General features: G+C 47.8%; 1 protein-coding gene across 1 annotated transcript in view; it reads right to left on the minus strand.

Annotated features, from left to right (window-relative positions):
* The window catches only part of rhbdl1 (rhomboid, veinlet-like 1 (Drosophila)), a 35,314-nt gene extending 16,997 nt beyond the window's left edge, over window positions 1–18,317 (minus strand). Inside the window, exons 1-5 of the mRNA XM_084669277.1 lie at window positions 18,263–18,317; window positions 10,578–10,736; window positions 2,578–2,802; window positions 807–955; window positions 41–153 (exon numbers count right to left, since the gene is read on the minus strand). Coding sequence (XP_084525403.1) covers window positions 41–153; window positions 807–955; window positions 2,578–2,802; window positions 10,578–10,736; window positions 18,263–18,301 — 685 coding nt within the window. The 5' untranslated portion in view covers window positions 18,302–18,317. The remainder of the gene's footprint in view (window positions 1–40; window positions 154–806; window positions 956–2,577; window positions 2,803–10,577; window positions 10,737–18,262) is intronic.
* Between the last annotated feature and the right edge of the window lie 6,368 nt (window positions 18,318–24,685).

Genomic DNA, 24,685 nt, shown 5'->3' on the forward strand with positions numbered 1-24,685 from the left:
CACATGAAGTGCACGACAGAGCCGGCCGTGTGCCACTCACCGGCCAGCACTCCAGCCATGTAGAGCAGGCTGATCCTGAGGATGCCATGAACCATCTCCAGGGGAACACCGATCATCAGCTGGAGCAGAGCGTTGAAGCCCAGCTGCTCCAGCCTGGAGGAATGGGGGGGCGGGGGGGGGATAGAGGGGCAGGACAGAGGGGAACAGGGCAGGGCAAAGGGGGGGAGGAAAGGGTGGAGAGGGAGAGAGAGGCGGGCACCGGGATTGAATGACAATGAATAATGTGGAATGATTCCATCAAAGTCATCACTGCTACTCTGTTCATCGGTCTACAGTAGGGGTCTACAGGCAGCCCTCAATCTAACACATGCCATTAGCCGTCGACAGCATATCAATGGCTGTGGTGTGGTGTCACACAGCTTAATATATTGGTGTGTGTGTGGTGTGTGTGGTGTGTGTGTGGTGTGTGTGTGGTGTGTGTGGTGTGTGTGGTGTGTGCGGTGTGTGCAGTGTGTGTGCGGTGTGTGTGTGGTGTATGGTGTGTGGTGTGTGTGGTGTGTGGTGTGGCGAAGGCGAAAAAAAGATGCGTTTGTCTGTCCAACCCGTGGCATCTGCACAAACTGTAACAAGATTGCATAGCAGCCTGTGTGCCACAGCCCTTTAGTGAGTATTGAGGTCTCACATGGCAAACTCCCTACTGCGGGGGGGTTTAACTTGCCACCTCACGATCTGCAGTCCAATGTTAAAGCGATCCCTAACACGTCAGCTGACTCACACAGAACAGGATGAAGCAGTGCGTCTCTCACCCCACGTGCAGGAACATGTAGCTGAAGAAGCGCCAGACTTGGGCGCGGTGGCCAGGGTGGTACACCAGGGGGCTCTTCATGAAGTCGGGCTGGTAGGTCTGCAGGACCCACTTGTTCAGCATTATCCCATAGCACATGAACACGATAATCTGGAGAGGGAGAGAGAGAGAGGTAGAGTGTGTGTGTGTGTGTGAGTACAGGGTGAGAGAGAGAGTAGAGTGTGTGTGTGTGTGTGTGTGTGTGTGTGTGTGAGAGAGAGAGAGAGAGAGAGAGAGAGAGAGAGAGAGAGAGAGAGAGAGAGAGAGACAGACAGACAGACAGACAGAGACAGAGCGAGAGAGAGAGAGAGAGAGAGAGAGAGAGAGAGAGTGTGTGTGAGAGAGAGAGAGAGAGAGAGAGAGAGAGAGAGAGAGAGAGAGAGAGAGAGAGAGAAAGAGAGAGGTAGAGTGTGTGAGAGAATGAGTTAGAGTGTGTGTGTGAGTGAGAGTACAGGGTGAGAGAGAGAGTAGAGTGTGTGTGAGAGAGAGAGAGAGAGAGAGAGAGAGAGAGAGAGAGAGAGAGAGAGAGAGAAAGAGAGAGAGAGAGGTAGAGTGTGTGTGAGAGAGAGAGAGAGAGAGAGAGAGAAAGAGAGAGAGAGAGAGAGAGAGAGAGAGAGAGAGAGAGAGAAGAGAGAGAGAGAGGTAGAGTGTATGAAAGGGAGAGAGAGAGAGGTAGAGTGTATGAGAGAGACAGATGATACTCGATTCCAACCCACGTCTTTTCGCTCTGACACAATCATCATAACCTCCAATTACAGCATGTGGATGGTTATCATGAAAGCCGAGATATTGTCTCTGCCAAGAAACAAATTGTTCTTCAGTTTACAAATGTTGTGAGATGTTTCTCCCTCCTCCTTCCTCCCTCCCTCTTCTCTCATATGTCATAGTAAGACTCTCTTTCATCGGCACAGCCAGTCAGCTACCATTCAGAACGACACACACACACACACACACACGCTTCAGCATTAGGCGGGTTCATATCCCGATGAATCTTCATCATCACCTCGAACCTCGACGAGAGCTGACAGCCATCATCGTATCCTCTGTTGTCATTACAGACCGTTTCACCCAAGTCTTTAAGAGCACTTAGGGTACTTGGCTTTTTTCCTGAATACCAAAGCACTCATGAGATGGGAGGGGGAAAGCAGCGGGGGGGGGGGGGGGGGCAGCGGGGGCAGAGCTGCAGCCCACTCTCTCCCAGCTCCAGTCCTGCAGCACCACAGCACTGCCCACTTTCTCCTTTTACTGTGTAATTGGCCAATTAATGCCGTTTAGTTGGCTGGAGAGCTCGGTGACCTGGATTTCTTGTTCTTAATCAGGAACTGAAGGGAATTTAAGCAAACGGATGCTCCAGGCTAAAGACCGAAACCTTGTTTATTATTAGAATCCGAATCAAAAACGGTTTATATATGTACCTTTAGTATAGTTAGACCACATATTTAAGTTTTAAGATTCCTATATGTTTAACGTATGCACCTTCTTGCCAAAGTACATTTCTTGTCTGTGCAAACTTTCATGGCGATTAAAACCCTTTCTGATTCTGATATGTATGGCTATTTTAGTAGCTCTCAACCAGTTTGGCCACAGTTGGAGCTAAGGTTGTTATTGTGCCTCCCCCACAGACTTTAGATACCATGGCTCTTACAGGGCTCCAGAAGCACTCAGGAAGCCTAAAACACTCAAAGTGTTGGAACCCTGCCAGTCCTGAATGGGTAAGTGGGCTTCCCTCCTACCTGGACGATGGTGATGACGGCCATGAAGATGGGCGGGGGGCACAGGCGGTTCTGGTGGAAGTACCAGCGTCGGTCCGTCTCACAAGGCAGGATCTCATAGGCCACGTAGCGCACAAAGCGCTTGTACATGCCCAGGCCAGTCTCGTCCAATAGGATCTCTCGTTGCAGCGTGCGGCGGCCGTTGGCGATGGCTCGTCGGAAACTGCTGGAACGCTTGCTGCTCATCTGCGGAGGGAGAGATGGAGCGAGAGACACAGGATGTGAAACATTTCCAAACAAATCGCTGTCATCTGCTGTCATGGTTGTGAACGTCTATTTTAAATGATGAAACAAAGCTTTGTGAGAGTAGAACCCTTGATTCAGGCGTGTTCCTGTCTTCTAAAGCACCGTTTTAAATGAACTACACCACACCTGAACCTACGAAATATCACAGGCTATAACAAAGTCTTTAAAAACCGCCGACTGCTCTCTCCTAAAACAAAGAGAATCTCAATTTTCCAGGCTTCCGAGAGAGGAGAGGAAAAGACACAGAAGCACACCAGCACCCTTGAAGTGCTCTGTGCTAAAAGGAGACAGGATTATTTCAGCACAGTCTTGACAGGTACACATGGTTCCTCTATTCAAGTTGGAGGGGAACGTGATTTTGCCTTCAAGGGGAGCACCCGGGTGTTCGGGGGAGAGACGGGTGACAGGTTCCTATTATCATACACACTCCAGATTTGCTTAGTGAGCAGTATATCAGCACAGCTGTAGGCTAGCATGACACAACTCCTTTCATGAAACGGGCGCCATGTTTTCTTTTAATAAACCGCCCAGGGGGAAGGGCTCAGGTGCCACTAATACAGACAGCTAAGGAATTTACCCAGAAGCTACACTAGTGTATAGCGTTTGACAAAGCAGAATTTGTAAGATAGATATTATATCACGCTATCCATCAGTGGTGGTTCTAGACACATTTTACTGGGGGGGGCCAAGGGGGGGCCAGTGTTTAATCAGAGGGGCACATAAAAAAAAAAACGGAAACAAATTATATTTAAACATCAAATACTTTGAAAATAAATTTAGCTTTAAATTAAAATCATACAAATGGCTCTGACTCTCCCTCTTCCAGCTCTCTCATTACTTTGATATGTTTCTCTAACTTTTTTTACTGGGGCAAAAAAGGCTGCAATGTCCCTTCCTCGTTTCATGATGACTACTAGAAGAAGTAAAACGTGTTAAAAAAAACATTAAAAACATTTTCTCCAGGGCACTGGCCCCTGTAGGCCCCCGTGTACACCACCCCTGCTATCCATAGCCTAGATTTATCTTCTATCAATAATACAATAGAAAATATAAAACATTATATATAAGACATTTCCAGAACTTATTAAACAATAAGAAGAAATGTCCCCAAAAAAGTAGGCTATATATAGCCTGAATATATTTTAATCCTGTAGTCTATCGAGTTAACAATTAATTCTTAATACATTTCTAACTAACGAAAACCTGTCCATGATCAGTTAACCTGCCAGGAACTCAATTGACGGCTATGGAATACGACACAAGATACTGCAAACATGCGGTAATCAAAGAGCTCAAATAAATTATTCTACGCCAACAGACAGATGCAATATGGCGGCCCGTGGTGCAGCTGCGCTACAGACCCATCCTGTCCCTCCGGACCCAGCAGCTGAAACAGAGCAACCACAACTCATTAGGCGCAGATATGTGCAGCCTCATGGCTTGGGGGAGATTGATAATGAAATAATTCACAGACGCAAAATTAACATATGCTAAATGAAATAAACGCCACTGATGACGAAGAAATAAATGAGACCAGACAAACGGCCGTGCACATGAGTCCGCCGTGGAGGACAAACATTTTATGTGAAGAAATAAAATAGTCATAAAAAAAAAGACAAATAGGTATTTAGGAAGAACAGAACAAGAACACAGCTGTTATGTTGAGGTTTGCGATGCTGCGAGACACAGAGTCGGCTATTAGGTCATTAGGAAGCTGCGGGGCTGAACAATGAAGGCTGCGTGCCTATGGCACGCTAATAACCCGGGTGACGCAGAGAAGGCTAGCTGCCTTGTCGGGGGTTTTGGTCCGCTGCATATTTTAGCAAGGAGATCAGACCCGGGAAATACAATGAGCCTGTCCGTGTGGCTGAGACGGGTAGGGTGAGTGCGTAGAGGAAGGACATTAGAGAAGAGGGCAGGTATTATAGAGGAAGAATGGAATCCCACGTGGGGGCTCTCACCTAGACGATCTGAGTGTGCTGCTAATGGGCATACACTCCCGTCAGTGCCCCATCGTGTCTTTATCAAAGGAGAGGACACATATCCAAAGTTAGGAATGAAAACCAGATGGAGGAGAGAGGAGAGCGAAACACATAGAGCGAGTGACAATACACACTGTGTATCTCCCGCACTGTATGCGCACAATTGGAGGTGAGGGAAGGAAGGAGAAGGTGAATAAGGGGGTGGAGAACAGCTGTAAACACAAATGTGTTTTCCTTTTTCTTCTCCACGGTCACCTTTCTTCTCTAAACGATGACTGGGGTTTTTTCTTCCCTGCACGTTTTATCTCTGTTTGCTGTGAGAAACACCTGCTGCCTATCCTCTTTAGCAACGCTGCATCCTCCCTCTCCCTCTCTCTCCCTCTCCGAAAGTTGGGCTCGTGAGCGCTCCCTTGAGACGCCGTTAGACACACTTGTCATTCCGCTTCGCCTGTTCCGACCTGTGCTTCTAAGTGAGCATTAAGCGGCCTTTGAAGTGCTAATACGACTGCGAGGGGAAGGTAGACAATAAGGAGCGTACAGCAGACCCCCAGGCCTGGGAGCCCAGCGTGGTGGGGTTAACCCAGAGCCTGCTGGCATCACATCCCATCTCATCCCCAGATCAGGGCCTACTCTGGCATGCAAAAACAGCAGCGGTGGAACAAGTCCCCGAGCAGGAACACGTCTGCCAGGGAATCATTGATAGTCAGGGTGAGAGTAAGGAGGGATCTAAAGATAGACTAGCCTGGAGGGGAACGGGAACGGACCTAATTGACAGCTGTGTGTGTGTCTGTGTGTGTGTGTGTCTGTGTGTGTGTCTCTGTGTGTGTGTGTGGGTTCCAAACAGCAAGCGCTCACGCACTCTCCCATGAAAGCAGTGTGTGGTCTTAGAACACACAGTCCCAGTCTGAGATGGCTTAATTAGTGCCTGCTCATGGTCAATACTGTATGGCTCAATAGTGTGAATTAATAATAACAAAGGAAGTTGTGCTGGATACACAAGCCATTAAAGGATGTTTTCAAGGTGGACTGTGCATAATTGACTTGATGCTAAACCGATCTATCTACTTTATTCTATCAACTGACTTTATGATCTTTTTTGAACAATGGTGTCCAAGCACAATGCATGCGCGCGCACACACACACACACCTCCAAGCATGTATTCAGAAAGGACCTCTGTTAAACGATGTTGTGATTAATTAATGCCAATAAATCAATGAATTAATGCCATTCAATTATTTACAACCAGTCTGAAGATTGCCCCACAAATCATCATGGGCACAGTCATCAAGAATGCACACACCATTTGCTAATCATTTGTTAGTCATTTAGTATCATTAAGGCACTGAGGTGCGCAAACATACAGATGGAGAGGCATGAAAAAGAGGAGGAAAGAGGGAGAGACAGACCTACAATCATACACACTATGAATCTCAGTACTGTGCATCTTCCATTTTCACTGACCCAGTTACTCCGGGTCTTTGCTGCCCAAATCCTTTTTAAAATGAGTCTACCTCTATCCCAAGGCCATAGCCACAGCCCCCTTCATGCTTAAATCATCACAGGCTCAACTGCCAAAACCTTCACTCTAGGACACTTTGAGCAAAGTGCAGCACTTTGAGCCTACAACTCATCGAAGAGAAATGCTGCCTGCCTTGATTTGTTGTGTCTGTATCTGTGTTTGTGTGTGCCGTTTGTGCTCTGGTGTGTGTGTGTGTGTGTGTGTGTGTGTGTCTGTGTTTGCAGTTAGACACATTTCTTCAGTATGTGCTTTAGTTGGCGTTTTATGTGTGTGTGTTTGTGTGAGGGAGAGTGTGTGTGTGTATTAGCATCTCCTTGGAGACGTCCACCACAGTCACCAAACACTAGCAGAACGTCCAAGTAGGAGTTATTCAATACACCTGCACTGAAGCCACTAAATTTCCCACATAACCCGTCTCAGCACCGGACACTGAACCCTCCATCAGCAGCACCTGCTGGCTCCAGGCCGCAGGCTGACACTCCTCTGGGCTTCTGGCCTCATCACACACTGGTTCTCTTCACGTGGGTTTACACCGGACTGGGGCCAGCCAGGTCTCCAGAGCAGGATTTCACCCTATTTCATCAACTATTGACTTGGAAATCCATAAAAGAGAGGGAAAAAAAAAAAGTTTGCAAGTTTGATGGAAGGATTGTAAGTTTTAAAGAGAAAACCAACGGTCCCTTGTTTGGACGTTATCTACAGCTGCCATGTTGGATTAGCTCCGATGGTTTCATCACCCAGATTACCACCGGCAGGTAAGAAATAATTACACAGTTTTTCCTTTAAACAGGCGGACACAATAGCGTCTGTATGCTGTCTAAAAATAAATCGATATGCGTAACTTTCACACGGTGCGCACACCATCTCCCTGGGCGTCCGCATGGCCTCTTTCCCTGCTGCCACTCTCCTCCCTGAAGCTGTCAATACTACCACTCGTGAACTCTGACAACTAGAAGCTCTCAGTCAAATTCACAGATAAGAAACGTGTTGCATGTGCATGCATCCGTGCAAGTGTGTGTGTGTAAATACATACAAATCTGTTTGTTGACATGTGTGTGTGTGTGCGTGCGTGTGTGTGCATTCTTGCGCGTGTGTATGTGTGTGTGAGTGAGTGGGTGGGCGCAGTTCTGTCAGAGTACAGTGTTCCTTCTGGGAGGTTTGGGGTCTGTCAGAGTACAGTGTTCCCTCTGGGAGGTTTGGGGTCTGTCAGAGTACAGTGTTCCCTCTGGGAGGTTTGGGGTCTGTCAGAGTACAGTGTTCCCTTTGGGAGGTTTGGGGTCTGTCAGAGTACAGTGTTCCCTCTGGGAGGTTTGGGGTCTGTCAGAGTACAGTGTTCCCTCTGGGAGGTTTGGGGTCTGTCAGAGTACAGTGTTCCCTCTGGGAGGTTTGGGGTCTGTCAGAGTACAGTGTTCCCTCTGGGAGGTTTGGGGTCTGTCAGAGTACAGTGTTCCCTCTGGGAGGTTTGGGGTCTGTCAGAGTACAGTGTTCCCTCTGGGAGGTTTGGGGTCTGTCAGAGTACAGTGTTCCCTCTGGGAGGTTTGGGGTCTGTCAGAGCTCAGCCCTTGGGGGGTGTGGCAGGAGCTCCCTGGCTCAGATCAGCTGCTGTGAACAACCTACTGCTTGTCAAACACATTTACACACTCTCTCACACACACACACGTCCAGGCAGCATGCAACCTGTAGGCTAACAGCTCGACACAAACACATTTACACACTCTCTCACACACACACGTCCAGGCAGCATGCAACCTGTAGGCTAACAGCTCGACACAAACACATTTACACACTCTCTCTCACACACACGTCCAGGCAGCATGCAACCTGTAGGCTAACAGCTCGACACAAGCACATTTACACACTCTCTCACACACACACGTCCAGGCAGCATGCAACCTATAGGCTAACAGCTCGACACAAGCACATTTACACACTCTCTCTCACACACACGTCCAGGCAGCATGCAACCTGTAGGCTAACAGCTCGACACAAGCACATTTACACACTCTCTCACACACACACGTCCAGGCAGCATGCAACCTGTAGGCTAACAGCTCGACACAAACACATTTACACCCACTCAGGCTGGGAGATGCAGTTGTCTCTCAGAGCCCGAAGAACAACAACTGAAGATGTTTAACGGCTCTGTTCAACACACGGATGAGTCTGAGGTGGAAATATCCTGAGGCCTGAAAGGGATTTAGGACTGCAGAAACAAACACTTGACTGTTTGCACCGTGTTTGCACTTGGGTAAAATACACTTAGATGAGCACATACTTCACACCCACACAATAACGTGCAGACCAACACAATCTGTTCAACATACTGTCCAACACTCTCATCCATCTCCCCAGACTATGGTGCTCCATCTCTCAGGCCAGATCTTAACTCGGGCCAGAAGCCAGTCTGTGCACACTAGAGACATTATAATGGTAGCACTTTCCAACTCCAAAACAAGAAATACCACTGTAATTCGTCTCACACTGGTACCCCCGGTGCATCCCTGACAGAGATGGGGGGGAGGGGGAGGAGGTAAAGGGGGCAGGGAAGAGAGAGGAGGGAGAGGAGAGAAAGGGTATGGAAGGAGAAATGGCAGACAGGAGGATTGATCAGAGAGGCGTCTGTGGTGAGGAAGAAGGAGGGGAAGGAGGCAAGGAGAGAAAGACTTGGAAAAAGAACAAGACAACAGGAAACAGAAGAGTCGAGAAAAGAGAAACAAGAAAGTGAGCCGTGAGAGTAGCAGGAGAGAAGTGGAGACCAGAGGGATTTCAGCTTGGTGGTGACCTGGTTACAAATGTCATGCTACATTTGCATACAGACAAGAGCACGTGCAGTGAAGTACAGACCCACTCTCTCCTGGCTGGAGGCTGTTCTACCTCCAAGACAGCCCTCAAATCACTAATTTATGCACAATGAACAAGTGCACACAGTGATGTGTGTGCCTGTGTGTGTGTGTATGTGTGCGCACCTCCTTGTGTGTGCTGCACATGCGTTAGAGACAAGTCTTTACCAATCAGAGCAGAGGGTCAATAGCTATGTGAGGAGGGGCGTTCAGGAATGACCTCAGATCATTGTGAGCTACTACCAGTGCTGATCGAAAACCATTTGCATTTTGGCTGATGGAGAATGTTAAATTGTCTCTCGGAGGCTTTCTGAACCTGGCCAGATTCACATCACAAGCTTTGGTGCGGGATGGAGTGAGGGTGGCAGGATCAGACGAGAGTTCAAGGGAAGAGAGATGATAACAGAAGCAAAGAAAATGTAGGGGTAAAACAGAGGTTGAGGCTTGAAGTTGGACGGAATGAAGGAATGTGGGCCTGGATGTGGCAGTTAGTCAAGATTCTTGATGCAGTCTCCCTCTCTTGCTCTCTCAGGCAAAGACCTGAGCTATTGGAAGCGTTCCAAATCGAACAGCTTTCATTACAAACCGTGAACAGAGAACAGAGGGAGGGAGAAGGAGCAGAAATCAGCTTAAGGAAGTGAAAATATGCCAGGAATTGCATTGCGTTGAATTAATCATGCTGCTTACAGCCCTATGCTGCGAGCAACACTGTCTACTCTGGTAGATATTAGCTGCCCACGATCCCCCCCCCTCTCTCTCCCTCTCTCTCTCTCTCTCTCTCTCTCTCTCCCTCTCTCCCCATCTCTCTCTCTCTCTCTCAGGACTTGAGTGGAAGGAAGTTACCTTTTCAAGCTTGATTGACAAATTTCACTTCAACAACAGCAAGTCTCTCTCTTCCTGCCTCCATCTCTTTCTCCTTCACTTTCTCTCTCTCTGATTCTCTCTCCAACCATTTCAATCTCACTCGCTCTCTCCAACACAATAACAGCAAATACAGAGGCAAAATCATGCTGCACGATTGCAACAAAATAACGGTCTATTATGCTTGTATGTCTGTGTGTGTGTGTGTGTGTGTGCAAGACTGTTTACCATTACATTTCATTGGATTGATCCTGCCTTCGTAGGAATAAAGACTTTCTAGTCAATGTGGCCATTATCAACCTGGCAGTCTCTGTGCTTGAGAAGCACAATCAATTCTTTAACCTTTCTGAAAGCTTTCCATGCCATGTGGCGCGTAAATCACAAAGTAGAGTGTGCACCTAAAAAATCTCTTGTGTCCTTGTGTGTGTTAGTCTGGTTGAGTGTGCTTGTCTTAATGCAGTGTGCAGACTTAGAGAATATGTGTGTGTGTGTGTGTCCTCCCATCCACTCACCAGCTCAATAAGCTCCTGGTAGCACACCTGCCCATCCTCATTGCTGTGGACCAGGGCGAACAGCATGTCCAGTTTGGAAGGGTCCAGCTGCAGTTCATGATGCTCCACCAGGCTGGTGAAGTTCTCCACTGCGATGAAACCGGTGTTCTCTGGGTCCAGCTGACGAAAAACAACAACACTTTAACGTATTTTAATGCCACAAACAGGTTTTTTTCTTCATGTTCACAGTCCCAACTACAACATCCTCTCCCTTTGCCTAGATTCAGCCACAGGACTGCATTGATTAGCCCCTCTCCGCATACATACAAGCCCCTAACATCCATGTTTTCCAGGCAGCGCCAGGGAAGCATGAGGTGCATGAGGTGATGCAGCACAGCCCTGCAGAGCAACAGAAAGGCCTTCTCCTAGCGATGGCATCAGTAGAACCAGCACTCAGACAGACCGGGAGACTCTGCCAGCACCCAGACACCAGGGACAACCTGGGCTGATGAGGACAATGGGGAGAGGCCCAGCCAGTCGATCGCTCCAGGATTAATTAAGCAATACTGTCACTGGAACGCCAATGAGAGCACAAAAACCTGCCTTACATTTAGTCATTTAGCTCTTATCCAGAGCGACTTACAGTAAGTACAGGGACATTCCCCCCGAGGCAAGTGGGGTGAAGTGCCTTGCAACGTCATTTGGCCGTGCATCGAACTGGCAACCTTCTGAATACTAGCCCGACTCCCTCACCGCTCAGCCACCTGACTCGCCTTAAAACCATGTGAGAGCAGTAGGTATTGTTAGAACTGTAAGAGAAAACAAAATAGCTACACCCTGACCTTTATTAGTCCACTGCACCAAATATGTCAAATACATTAATAATAAATTACACAAATAACATAGAAATGATTATATTTCTATTAAAAGAAGAAAATGCGTTTCCTTCTTTGAATTTTTATGCAAATTTCCAGATCAAAGTCACTGCGTGACTCCAAGTTCATCACAAACCATATTTTCAGCCCCCAATCACGGCTGTTATTAATCACCAATCTCGCTTCAAACCCCACAGCCTTATGGGTTATTACTGCTGAGGCCTGAATGCCACTGGCTCCCTGTAATTGATTCAAGCGGGGTAGACCATAAAAATGCCAGAGTTTGGCTGTCTGAAATACTGCTCGTTTAAAAAGGTACCATAAAGGATAGGGCGTGTGTGCAGCATTTGTGTGTGTGTGTGTGTGTGTGTGTGTGTGTGGTTTCTGAGCTATATAAGCCTAATAGAGCAATGGAAACTGAAGGTAGGGAGTGTTTAGAAAGTTTATATTTTTTTATTGGGCACCAGCCTATCACATTTTTTTCCTCTCTTGTCCAGTTTTGTGTATTGATATCCATATATTTACCAAAAAAAAACTAAACTTTTTGCCACAGTGAAAGAAGATGAGAGGAGAACAGAGAAGTCTAAAACAGAGAACCCTATGAAATCAGGGCAGAGTAAAAGGGCAGAGTCCAAATGAAGTAGGCCTACTCATCAATGATGCAAACTTTTGTTTACTAAACATTCTTAATACATTTTTCTGAAAGAAGAGGACTTAAATTTTCCTTTTCTAAACATTTTCTTTTCTTTCAACCATTCCGAAACTTTTTTTTCACACAGTGAAAGGAGAGGACTGTTTTGGAAGAAAAAAAAAATCAGCCTTTCGAAAAAAAACACGGTGAAAGGGGAGGACTTAAAAAATTCTACCTTTCAAAACTTTTTGTTAACTTATTTTTCTTTCAACCTTTCGAAACTTTTTTTAAACAGTGAAAGGAGAGGAGATGAGAGAGGAGAGGGGAGAGGACAGGGGAGAGGACCGGGGAGAGGACAGGGGAGCCTAAAACAGAGTAGATGAAAGCAGAGTTCATCCTAAGAGAAACATCGTGTTTGTGTGAGAGTGCCTAAGGAAAAACTCAACCTGCATTTAGTAAATATAGTATATATAATATATATATATATATATATATATAGAGAGAGAGAGAGAGAGCCACAAGGGGAGAATACTCCTTCCCTGGCTCCTTTACTGTGCTTCTGCTGATGCTAAAGCCAAAGCTAATGCTACGGCTAAAGCTAAGGGAGAACGTTAATGCTAAGGCTAAAACGAATGTCGTCTAATTAGGACTCGGAGACTAAACCAACAGGCTTGTCTCTACGGGGACTAGTATTTCAGCTCTTGCATCACTCTGGAATCACTCAATGACGATATTCGAAGAGACCGTTTTTTCTACATTCTAATATGGCAGTGCTTTTCTCATTAAGGTAATCAAATTACAGACATGAAACGCACACACATACTCACACATGTGTGTGTATGCTTCTCAGAGATCTCGCTTTCTTCCTCTCTTTTACCGATTTCAGAAGTGCTTTAATGCCGTTTAATTGAACACAGTTCAGAACTTTAATTCCATTTAATCTACTCCGCAGTCGTTGGCAGTCTCCTGTTATCTATGTATTAACCTGTGGCAGAGAACCAGCCAGTCATGTACTATAAGGTAAGCTTTGATTAGGCTCCCAAATGACGGATATATATAGTCCGGATGCGTTTCCGTTTTTAGAGTAAAAATCTTTCTACCCAACACATGGTCAATTTATGAATGAGTCTTTAGATTCACTCATTTTTATTATCAATTCAGTATTTATCTTATATATTACTGTTGAGCTATGTGGCATGCTGTCGCAGGGTATTCTGACCGCAGTGACTATCAGTGAAAACGTATAGTCTTTCTTCCCTGTTCTCTCTTTCCTTTACACACAAACAAACGCACACACTCACAAATCCATAATCTGGACAATCTCTCTCCCTCTTAGTCATCTCTTTTACACACACACACACACACACACACACACACACACAGCTGTAATCTTCGCTGAACGTGAGGCCCCTTGCTGGCTTCGCCTTGCAGCCTGCAGCTGGAATCAGCTTCCTCAAATGCGACTGGAGCGAATGCGTGTATGAATATGAACCACAGAAAAGAAAGAGAGGAGGACCATATCTATTTTTATTTAATCCCCTCTCAGTGTGTTTCCATGCCGGTTTGTTTAAACCCAGCCCAATCTCCCTGAGGCCCTGAAAAAGCTAGGTGATGATATGGCCACAGTGACTGCACCGGCAGAGTGCAGGGCCAGGACGATAAGGAGGGAGAGAGGGGGGGGGGGGGAGAGAGAAATAGCACAAGAAAGGATGCAGAGAGAGGGAATGAGAAGACAATGGAGGAGAGAAATGAGAGGACAGTCAAACCGGAATGGGTATAGTGGAGTGAAAGAGAGAAAGACAAAGGATTGAAATGAGTTGTGGATTAAAGGGGGGACACATAGCTTGGGTGCAAACACACACACACACACACATGTTGTGTCCAGCTATCCTTGTGGGGACACGAATCCAGTCTCATTCCCAACAAAAATCCTAACCCTAAATCTAACCCCTTAACCCATTTAAATATTTTTAACCCAAAAACCTGAACCCTAAGCCTAACCCTAATCAGGATGGTTAAACAAAACTGGACACACACACACACAGCAGTTCCTCTCATCTCCAGAGCCACTACTCTGGTCCTTGGTCAGTCAGGAGGCTGTAACTCTGTACCTCTCTCCAGGGCTGTGAGTGGAGCTAGATCAGATAGTGAGTCGACAGGGGAACACAGGGGCAGGCGAGAGACAGCTGATCACTGTCTGCACCCAGATGTCAACACGGCCCTCCTGAACACCAGACATGGGGCTGATAGGCTCTCACACACACACACACACACACACACACACACACACACACACACACACACACACACACACACAAGGTCCAGGACCTGGAGAGCAGTTCCCAAATTATCAATGAAGAAAGACTATGGATATGGAGAGAGAGAGAGAGAGAGAGAGAGAGAGGGTGAGAGAGGGAGACAAAAAAGGAGAGGGCCAAAGGAATGAAGAGGGACCTGTGATTGAAGTGATCCAACACAGAAAGGATGGCGATGACGCGTTGACAGGCCGCACCGTTGCCATGGTTACCGGTCGCCCGAGTGTGTCACAGCCTTTTTTTTTTTTCAAGCATTTCCTTTTGACGAGGCCTGGTGCTCAAAAAGAGAGGAAAGGAGACAAAGAAAGGAGAGAATGGATGAACAGAAAGGGGGGAGAGGAAGATTTCGGGGAGAGAGGAGATGCTGTAAGGATGGAGGGAGCATGTGTGGGGGAGGAGGGAGGAGGGAGGAGGGGGGGATGGAGGCGCGGACACAGATGCAGGGAAGGAAAGAGACCGAGATGAGAAACGAATGAGAGAAGAAAGGGGTGTAAACGCCAATAAAAAAGGAAATCAGAGAGTGATGAGACGTGATGTCTTGACCATCAGGAGGGGGAGGAGGGGGAGGAGGGGAGGGGAAGGAGAGGAGGGGAGGGGGAGGGGAAGGAGGGGGAGGAGGGGAGGAGGGGGAGGAGGGGAGGGGAGGGAGGGAGAGGAGGATCAGAACAAGAGGGTGGCGGTAGTCATAAATGAAAGGGTTAAACAGCGCAAAGGGAGGAGTAGAGTGTATGGAGGAAGGAGGTGGAGGAGGAGGGTGCGGCGTTGCTGACTGCAGGGGAATGATCACAACGTTAACCCTGGGACCTCCATTATCGTCAGCCACTGAGACTGACCCCAGACCAGGCCTTGCAGAGCACAAAGCACTGCACCACGATGGGGGTCTGTGAGTAGACCCTGACCTGCAGGAAAGCACTTCTGAGCCAGACATTAAAAGGAAAATGCAGCCTGTTAACACACAGGCAGAGCAGTGCATATTACATTTACACATTTAGCAGACGCTCTTATCCAGAGCGACTTACAATAAGTACAGGGACATTCCCCCGAGGCAAGTAGGTTGAAGTGCCTTTTTCCAAGGACGCAATGTCATTTTGCACGGCCAGGAATCGAACCGGCAGCCTTCTGATTAATAGCCCTATTCCTTAACCGCTCAGCCACCTGACTCCCTTCATTAAAATGGATGTGGCAGTCAGTGTGCATGCGCTGCACGTCAAAGAGGTGAGGACACACAGGTAGGGTGGGGGGCAGAGGACAACATGTGTCTGTGTTTTGGGGCTGTGTGTCTGAACGGTGCCAACAATGAAGTGTTAATATGCACACTGTGTTCTCTGATCTGTGGCTATTTGGTATAAAATGTAAGTAAATCTAGTGTGTGTGTGTGTGTTTTAGTGTATGATCATGTTTGTGTGCGCACATGGTTCAGCAGTGTGTGTACGTCTGCATGAGTGAGTGCAGAAGTATCGTGTGTGTGTTAGCGTGTGTTAGCGTATCATCTGCATCCCAGATGAGCCAGGAAAGAGCAGGAGGCCCCAAGGGCCCTCACCAAACTGTGGCCCCTGCAAGCTGCTACACCACAATACCACCACCACCACCACAACAACAACAACATCTGCATGCAAACAGCTGAGCGGCTGAACAGATCCCATCTGAACTGGCGGATACAGGAGACACACATCCCGTTTTATGTTCTGCTCATGTTTGAGGTGGAGTGTACCAGAAGAGCTACGGAGTTGTAACAGGTATGGTAGCTGTGTGCCGTGTGATGGAAAAAAAAACCTTGTCAGTTGAGTGCAGTAGTGAGTAGCAGGAATAGTACTAATAGTTAGTAGTTGTGGTGGTCAGCGGTCCGAACTTCCTTAAGACACCACATGAAAAGTGACTTGTTTTGTTGAATGTCACACTGCAGGGAGTTTTCATCCAACAGAAGTACAGGAAATGCTTGCCGGCGATGGTGTTTGCCAAGTACAGAAGGGGATTATGGGAAACATTGACCCATGCCCTGTTTCAAAGAAAACATCCAGGCTGAAGGACGCACTTATGCGTATGCTTGTGTGTTTGTGTTTGTGTGAGGGTTGATGTGTGTGTGTGTGTGTGTGTGTGTGTGAGAGCAGCATGCCTGCATGGGCCATAAATAGCCAGTGCTCAGCACTGCTACCTCCTGCAGACAAAGACTAATAAACTTGCTCTCTTAGCTACTGTAGCATTCTCTCCATCTCTCTCTCCCCATCTCTCTCTCTCTCTCTCCATAACTCTTCCATTTCTTCTCCATCTCTTTCCCTCTCCCTCCTCCTCTCTCTTCTTCTCTATCTGGCTCCCTCTGTATCTCTCTCTCTCTCTTGGCCTGTCTCTGTTCCTTACTCTCCATGTCACCCTCTCTTTCATTCTCACTGTCTTTTCCATTCTTCTACTTTATCTCTCTCTGTTTTGCTTCCTATGTGTTTCTTTGCTCTTTTACTCCCTCTCTCGCTGGTTCTGCGGCATGTCTACAGCATATGGTCCAATGAGAGATCGACCACTCCATTCATAGGGTGGGGAGGGCACAGATGAAGGTCTGTAATGTATAAACCAATAGCAGTCTACTCACTGCTTCAAAGTGATCTGGGACAATGTAGAAATCTATTTCTGACATTGTTGGCATCTACAGAAAGATCTTCTATGACCTTATTCTAAGAGTGTGACTGACAGGAGGCAGAAATATCATTTTAGGAGTTATAGACGGTAGACTCCAGCAAGGAGTATGGATGCTTGGAAACCGTTCATTCTTTGAGCCCCACACACTAAAAGGATTCTGTGTTGGTTGTCTGTACTCAGACAGCCTGGTACATCTAAAAGTGAAGGTTTCCTACCCTTGCTGTCAAATACGTTCATTCACTGAAAAGCTCATTGAGAATTCACAGCGCTTCACTGGGTACTGTGGGAAGTCTAGAAACCACAGCCGTGACCTCAACAGACTGATTCACCACATTGATATTCACACAGAACCCCCAGAGGTATTCTCCCTGTCATTCATGTAACACACACACCCCCTCCACACACACACATACATACACCCACACACACTACTGCTTTCCAAAGTGATCAATGTGTTACCAATGGGTCATTGGTGACCCTTAGACCCTGCATCCAATAATCAATTCCACCCTCTGGAACAGACAGCATGATTGGCCAATCTATACTGTCAATCAGCCAATACCTCTGCTGACCAAGGCGTCGTCATGGCAGTGCTTGGGTGCAGTCAGCCAATAAATGGATGGATACAGTATGAATGATTGATATGTTAACACACACACCAACATACTCTATACATACTATACATGCATTATGCTCGATAAGAACTCACAGATGCAGTGAAACACACGAAAGCATGCTTTTCTCAGCAACGGTTCAGGAGTCTCAGTGATGGGTTATGGTTTGATCTGGACCAACATCTTCATGTCTGTAAGTCAGGGACTGTCACAGAGAAAGTGTTTCCTGACGTCTGCGTTCTCTGCCCTCGTCAGTGAACACAGGAATCAGAAACTGCTGTAATCCCTGACCTGTTGAACCGGAGAGATGCACTGTGATATGACTACACCTTCACAAGCTGACCATAACCTCACAAACCCCTTTTACAAAGACAAACCAGGACCTATTACAATCATACGGTTACCATTGGAAACATAAACCCAACTGTTGTTCACAATTCAAATCCACTATATATATAGATCACCACATCCCAGGCTGGTACCTGTCTGTGCCCCTTTAACCTCAGTTACAAACACACACACACCTTCCTCCCCCTCCTTCTCCTAGACAACCGAAAAAAAAACGACCGACAAGAGCCGGTAACCATAGAAACCTCCTCCAGCTGCCGTCGCTGCAGGCTGGCTGGGTGGCGTCGTAACTCACCTGCTCTTGTATGAGCTGAAACAGGGAGCTTCTATCCATATACTGGCCAGGGAGGTTAGAGAAGCCACTGAGGACAAGGGCATAGGGAGGACCGAGAGGGGGGAGAGGCGGGGAGGGGGGTGGCTGGGTGGGCCGGGGGGGGTGGGTGTGTTCCGGGTAAGGTTGTAGAGCGGGAGCCTAAACGCAGCGTCGTCAGCCCCCGTTCGTGGCCGCCACGCTGCGGGATCGTTTCCCTCGTGCTCGGAGGATGGATAAGCCCCTCGCCGCGTCTGGTTCCCCCTGTGGCCCGTGCCTCTCCCGGTTGCCGTGACAGCAGCGGCGGCGCAGGGTGAGCTAGCTGGCGGACTGAGGTAACGAGGTAGCGGAGTCTGCGGAGGCGAGGACTCTGCTGTGTGCCAGTGTGGAGGAGACGAGGAGGAGAAGGACAAGCTCCGGCAAACAACAGACCCAGCAGTAGCTCTCACTCACTGTGCTCCTTGCTATCCTTTTACCCTACAAGACCGACTCCTCCCTCCTTCCCTCCCTCTCTCTCTCACTCTCTCTCTCTCACTCTCTATCTGTCTGTCGCTCTCTCTTTCTGTCGCTCTCTCTCTGTGACTCTCTCTTCGTCTCTCTCTACTCTCTCCTACACCTTTCTCTCCAGCTTTCTCTCTTCACTTTCTTCTCTCTTTCCTTCTCCTCCTCTTTCTCCTGTCTCTCTCTTCTGTCTTTCCCTCCTCTGTCGGTTTCTATCTCTCCTTCCCTCTCCTTTATCTCTCTCTCTCTCTCTCTCTCCTCACTCACTCATACTGCGCTGCCTGCATACCAATGAGGTAAGGGGAGGGAGGTGGCTGATCTCAGCCAATAGCGGTCTGGGGAGGAGGGGCCATGGCTGCAGTTCCTCTCATCCCTGAGAGAGAGGCGTCTGGGGGAAGGAGAGGGGATGGGCTCCACTGCGGCTGTCGGCTTACTACAGACGCAAGCACACACATCTATTACAGAGAGAGAGAGAGAGAGAGAGAGAGAGAGAGAGAGAGAGAGAGAGAGAGAGAGAGAGAGAGAGAGGAAGAGAGAGAGAGAGAAAGAGAGAGATAGAGGAAGAGAGATAGAGGGAGAGAGATAGAGGAAGAGAGAGAGAGATAGATAGATAGAGGAAGAGAGATAGAGGAAGAGAGAAACAGGAAGAGCGACAGAGAGAACACTCAAATAAATACCACTGCAGTAACACAGGCAGAATTCCCTGGAGTACAATAGATCATTACATGTAATACCAGAGCAACAAAAGCCCTTTTATGTAAATCTCCTGCATAATGAATGCCTACGATGAAGAGACGGGTGTTTAGGGAACAGGACATGAGGGTCAGGGCACCAGCCTGATGACTCGTTGCTCATATGGATCTGCTGCTGAGAGAGAGACAGACAGACAGACAGACAGAGACAGATAGTTCATCCATCTGTCTTGCCTCTCACGATGACAAGGGAATATTCGGGAGTATTAATTCAGAACTAAACCAAACTTCCTAAAACAAGGCGGCCACTATGCTAAGACTGGGCTTGATGTTGCTGTCATGCCCCCCCCAACTATGACCCTTGTGCCATTAGCAGTCTATCCGGAGGGATGAGGTCATCATTGTGCGACAGACTGGGATCCCCTACTCCAAGTCCAGGTCCCTACAGCGAGGAGACACTCAGTCTGACTGGGTGACAGGCGGAGGCTTGGGGACTGTCCCATAATTGAGCCACACACTGAGGCTCTCCTGCTCTGGTAAACACACGTTCTCTTAAACAGCATCGACATCAAAGCCCAGAACCTTCTCATTAGAACGCTCCGGCCCATCTCCTACATCACTGGCTTGGCAGATCCCTCTCTGCGGGAAGTGGAATATAATTGGTCGGTTAGAGTGTGCTGTCTGCAGTGTACATGGATTCAAATGAGGTTGTTTTGTTCTGAGACCATTTGAATCAAAACAACTTTATTTGTTTGCCCTTGATAGTGACATCTGATGACACATGCTGAGAGTGCCTGGAAGGGGGACGAGGGGGGCGTGTAGGGGGGGCGTGAGGGCGGGTGGGGGTGGGGGGGTGCTCACACACACAGTAAGCACTGGCTGACACTGCGTTATACTAACGAGGAAATGAGCTGAAACTGCTGATTGTCCCTCTGTGACTGACACCAAGCATCCCCCTCGTACTCATGGCCACACACACACGTGTGCACACACACACACACACACACAAACTACACATGCGTGTGAGCACACACACACACACAAACTACACATGCCTGTGAGCATACACACACACACACACACACACAAAGCCCCCAGGCCTATACTATTTGCTGTACACAAGGTCTTCCTAATTCCACTTTACGGGACTCCACAGCCCACATTTCAAATGTTTGAATGACGAATTCCCTGATTGGACTGCACGTCCTAACCAAGCAGCACTCAACTGTCATTGGAGGACTCAGAGCATTAAAGCAGGGGGGCACAGCCATGCCCAGTTTCCGTTAACTTCAAAGACCTTTCGTCAGGTGTTGATGGAGCACAGGCAGGAAGAGAAAGACCAGATGCAGCTATGTGGACTGAAACCTTCTGCTGATGAAGAGCCCTTCAGTGCTGCTCTGCTATGACCAAAGCACAGACCAAAATAGCCCTCAGAGCATATGCTATCCAGAAAACAGAGCATGAGGGCAAAGTTATTAATGTGCTGCCCAAGACTGACCTTACAAACATAACAGGATGAGCCCTGGCGCATTACGACTATGTTGGTCGGGGTCGTCCTGAACATTTCCTGTTGTCTTTCCGCTGCTGTAAACAAATAACTTCCACATCTCAATGCGGAGAAAAGAGTTGTTATTTCTAGCTCAAAAAGGGAACATTCTTTTTTTTTCTTTTTTTTATATGTTCCCCCTCCCAGTGCTTCAGCATTGCCACCCTCAACATCACACCCATGGTCAGGGTCTGTGGGACATGTCAGACCTCTGATCTCTATCTCCATGTTCCTTCCATTAACGTCCCCAGGACGGGTTCTCGAGGCAGCAGTAGCCCTCTGTCGTTCTCTCTTCACGTCTCCCTACACGTCTCTCTACACGTCTCTCTTCACGTCTCCCTACACGTCTCTCTTCCATCTCTCTACACGTCTCTCTTCACGTCTCTCTTCACGTCTCTCTACACGTCTCTCTACACGTCTCTCTACACGTCTCTCTTCACGTCTCCCTACACGTCTCTCTTCCATCTCTCTACACGTCTCTCTACACGTCTCTCTACACGTCTCTCTACACGTCTCTCTACACGTCTCTCTTCACGTCTCTCTACACGTCTCTCTACACGTCTCTCTACACGTCTCCCTACACGTCTCTCTTCCATCTCTCTACACGTCTCTCTACACGTCTCTCTTCACGTCTCTCTACACGTCTCTCTACACGTCTCTCTACACGTCTCTCTACACGTCTCTCTTCCATCTCTCTACACGTCTCTCTACACGTCTCTCTTCACGTCTCTCTACACGTCTCTCTACACGTCTCTCTACACGTCTCCCTACACGTCTCTCTTCCATCTCTCTACACGTCTCTCTACACGTCTCTCTTCACGTCTCTCTACACGTCTCTCTACACGTCTCTCTACACGTCTCTCTACACGTCTCTCTACACGTCTCTCTTCCATCTTTCTTCACGTTTCTCTTCACGTCTCTCTTCACGGCAGGCAGCAGGAGAGAGAAACGAGTGAGAGACAGGGAGACAGGGAGGAAGGGAGAGAGACAGAGAGAGTGTAGGGAGGAAGGGAGAGAGAGAGAAATGTAGAAAGAGAGAGGTTAGGGAGGAAGGGAGAAACAGGAGAGAGAGAGAGAGACAGAGAGAGAGAGCGAGAGAGAGAGAGAGAGATAGAGAGAGCACTTTGACACTTGTTCCTAACAAGGTCTGAGAGCATCAGACAAAGCACTGAGGATTCCCTGTGTGAGATGGAGGGAAGAATAACGAGGTCTTTCAGGAGGAAAGAAACATGCGTTAATTAGACTGTCAGTCTGAGGTTAATGACCCACGGGTCTGGAAGGCATGTGGCTATTTAGCTGTGTGTCAAAGCACGTGTGTGTGGATATGTTTCTTAAATATATGGGATATTTTAATTCTGTGTGCAGTAAATGTGCAAAGCAAGTATTTGGTCAGTGTAAGTGTGTGTGTGTGTGTGTGTGTGTCGGAAGCAAGTGTTTCTGAAGCAGGTGTTGCTTTATTAGCATAACCAAACAGTGGTTTATGTGGGTTGTTAAAAATAAAGGTTAGTTTTAAAGGGAGTTTTATTCTCCAGTGTGTGTGTGTGTGTGTGTGTGTGTGTGTGTGTGTGTGTGTGTGTGTGTGCGTGTGTGTGTGTGTGTGTGTGTGGTCTCATGGTGGATCTCTCTTCATTATGTGTGCTGGCCTGTGAGTCAGGACTCCTCCTTCTCACTCTGATCTCCCTAGAAAGGGAGCAGGGATGCAATGGCAGTAATTACCTTACATAACATTTATACACCCTACAAGTGCTGAGGGTCTGATTGAAGAGGGAAGAGATGAGAGCGAAAGAGAAAAAGAGTGAGAGAGAGCGAAATAGAGAGAGAGAGAAATAGACAGAGAGGGAAAGGGAGAGAGACAGAGAAAGTGTGAGGAATGAAGAGACAGAGAGAGATAAAAGGTCTATGGTTAGATGTGGGTAAATAACAGTCTAGTGGAGCCTGGATTTCCCAGAAAGCCTGTCTCCTGTTTGTAGAGCAGCAGCTTGATGTATAAACATACCTTCACTACAAGCCTGTTGGAAGGTCTGACCCGTATCCTCTGAATGCTGAGCGCCAGGCAGAAACAGATTACATTTGGGATATTGGGATGGGTATAACTCAGTTGTGAAGCATTTGCCAGCAGATTAAGAAGTCCCAGGTTCACTTCCTCCCTTACATGTCGCTTTGGATTAAAGTGTATGCAGAGTGAATACATTAAATGTGAGTTATTCAGTCTTTGGTCGGCTGGGGAGCAATCACATAACTTTTCAATTTCAAAGTTTCACCACGAGACAAGAGGTTTTTTCTTCATCATAGACACAGACACTGACAGCGTGCTCCCCTCTGACATGGTTCAGTCTGCCCTCAGACATGGTTCAGTCTGCCCTCAGACATGGTTCAGTCTGCCCTCAGACATGGTTCAGTCTGCCCTCAGACATGGTTCAGTCACGAGACTCGTCCGTACAGACTTCTGCTTAGGTAGAGAGGTAGGTAGGTAGGTAGGTAGGTAGGTAGAGAGGTAGGTAGTTAGGTAGGTAGAGAGAGAGGGAGGGGGAGGGAGGGAGGGAGGGAGGGAGGGAGGGAGGGAGGGAGGGAGGGAGGGAGGGAGGGAGGGAGGGAGGGAGGGAGGGAGGGAGGGAGGGAGGGAGGGAGGGAGGGAGGGAGGGAGGGAGGGAGGGAGGGAGGGAGGTGGTCACTGTATTCTCTGCACTGCAGCAGTATCCCTGGTAATGAGGGAACAAGGCTGCTAAGTCTATTATGGATTACAGTGGTCGAGTGAATGACAGCAATGAAGACAGATGACACCTGCCCTTCTGGCCTTCAGAGCTCCTGCAGGAGGGGATCGTACAAGTGGGGGAACCACTCGTGTGATGAAAACCACACCAGAATGAATCGGGTCACTGACTGACATAGTTTTAGCCCAAACTGCTCTACTTTGTGCTCTGTCCTCCAGGGATGAGGGAAGGAGGAGGGGAAGAAAAGATGAAGATGCGTAGAAGAAAGGGAAAGCATTAGAAGAGGGAGACAGAGACGGGGATAGAGAAAGAAAGACAGAAAAAGAAGAGAGAGAGAGAGAGAGAGAGAGGGGGGGGGGAAATGGGACAAGCAGATTGTTGTTCTACCATGATTCTCATTGCACCACATGGGATAAGTACATGTCATCCACATCTCATTATGCACCAGGCCCACAAGGGATTTGATCTCAGCTGTTCAGAACTTCGAGCCAGGCTTTTTGACATTTTGGTGTCACACTATCTATGTTATTTACACACAGTTAAACGGAGTCTTGCTCCCATAACGCTACTTCTCCCATAGAGTGCTGTGTAACAGTATTCAGCCGGAACCAGTCTGAAAAAAGAAAGTGTGGAACGCCCTCTAGTGTTGAGGACTGGAATCGTAAGTCCGTCACACAAGGTATCTTCTGGCAACAGGCCATGAAGGGTAACCACAGAACTATGGAGGAATTTTGAACATTCAAACTGTACAGAGTCACCTACATTAATCTCCATTAACCACCAAAATAACCACCGCAAAGCAGACTGAAATACATCCATGACAAATAGCCGGATGTTTGGACAGTTGTGCCTATTTGCTGGTGCCTTCACAGATGTTAATATAGGACTATATTTTGGGGTATAAAACATTGTTCAGACATGGATAAATACTGGACTGAACCAGTCAAACACCTTCAGT

The sequence above is a fragment of the Hypomesus nipponensis genome, chromosome 13 (genome assembly GCF_054491055.1).
Source record: "Hypomesus nipponensis isolate SF chromosome 13, ASM5449105v1, whole genome shotgun sequence".
Classification (NCBI taxonomy): domain Eukaryota; kingdom Metazoa; phylum Chordata; class Actinopteri; order Osmeriformes; family Osmeridae; genus Hypomesus; species Hypomesus nipponensis.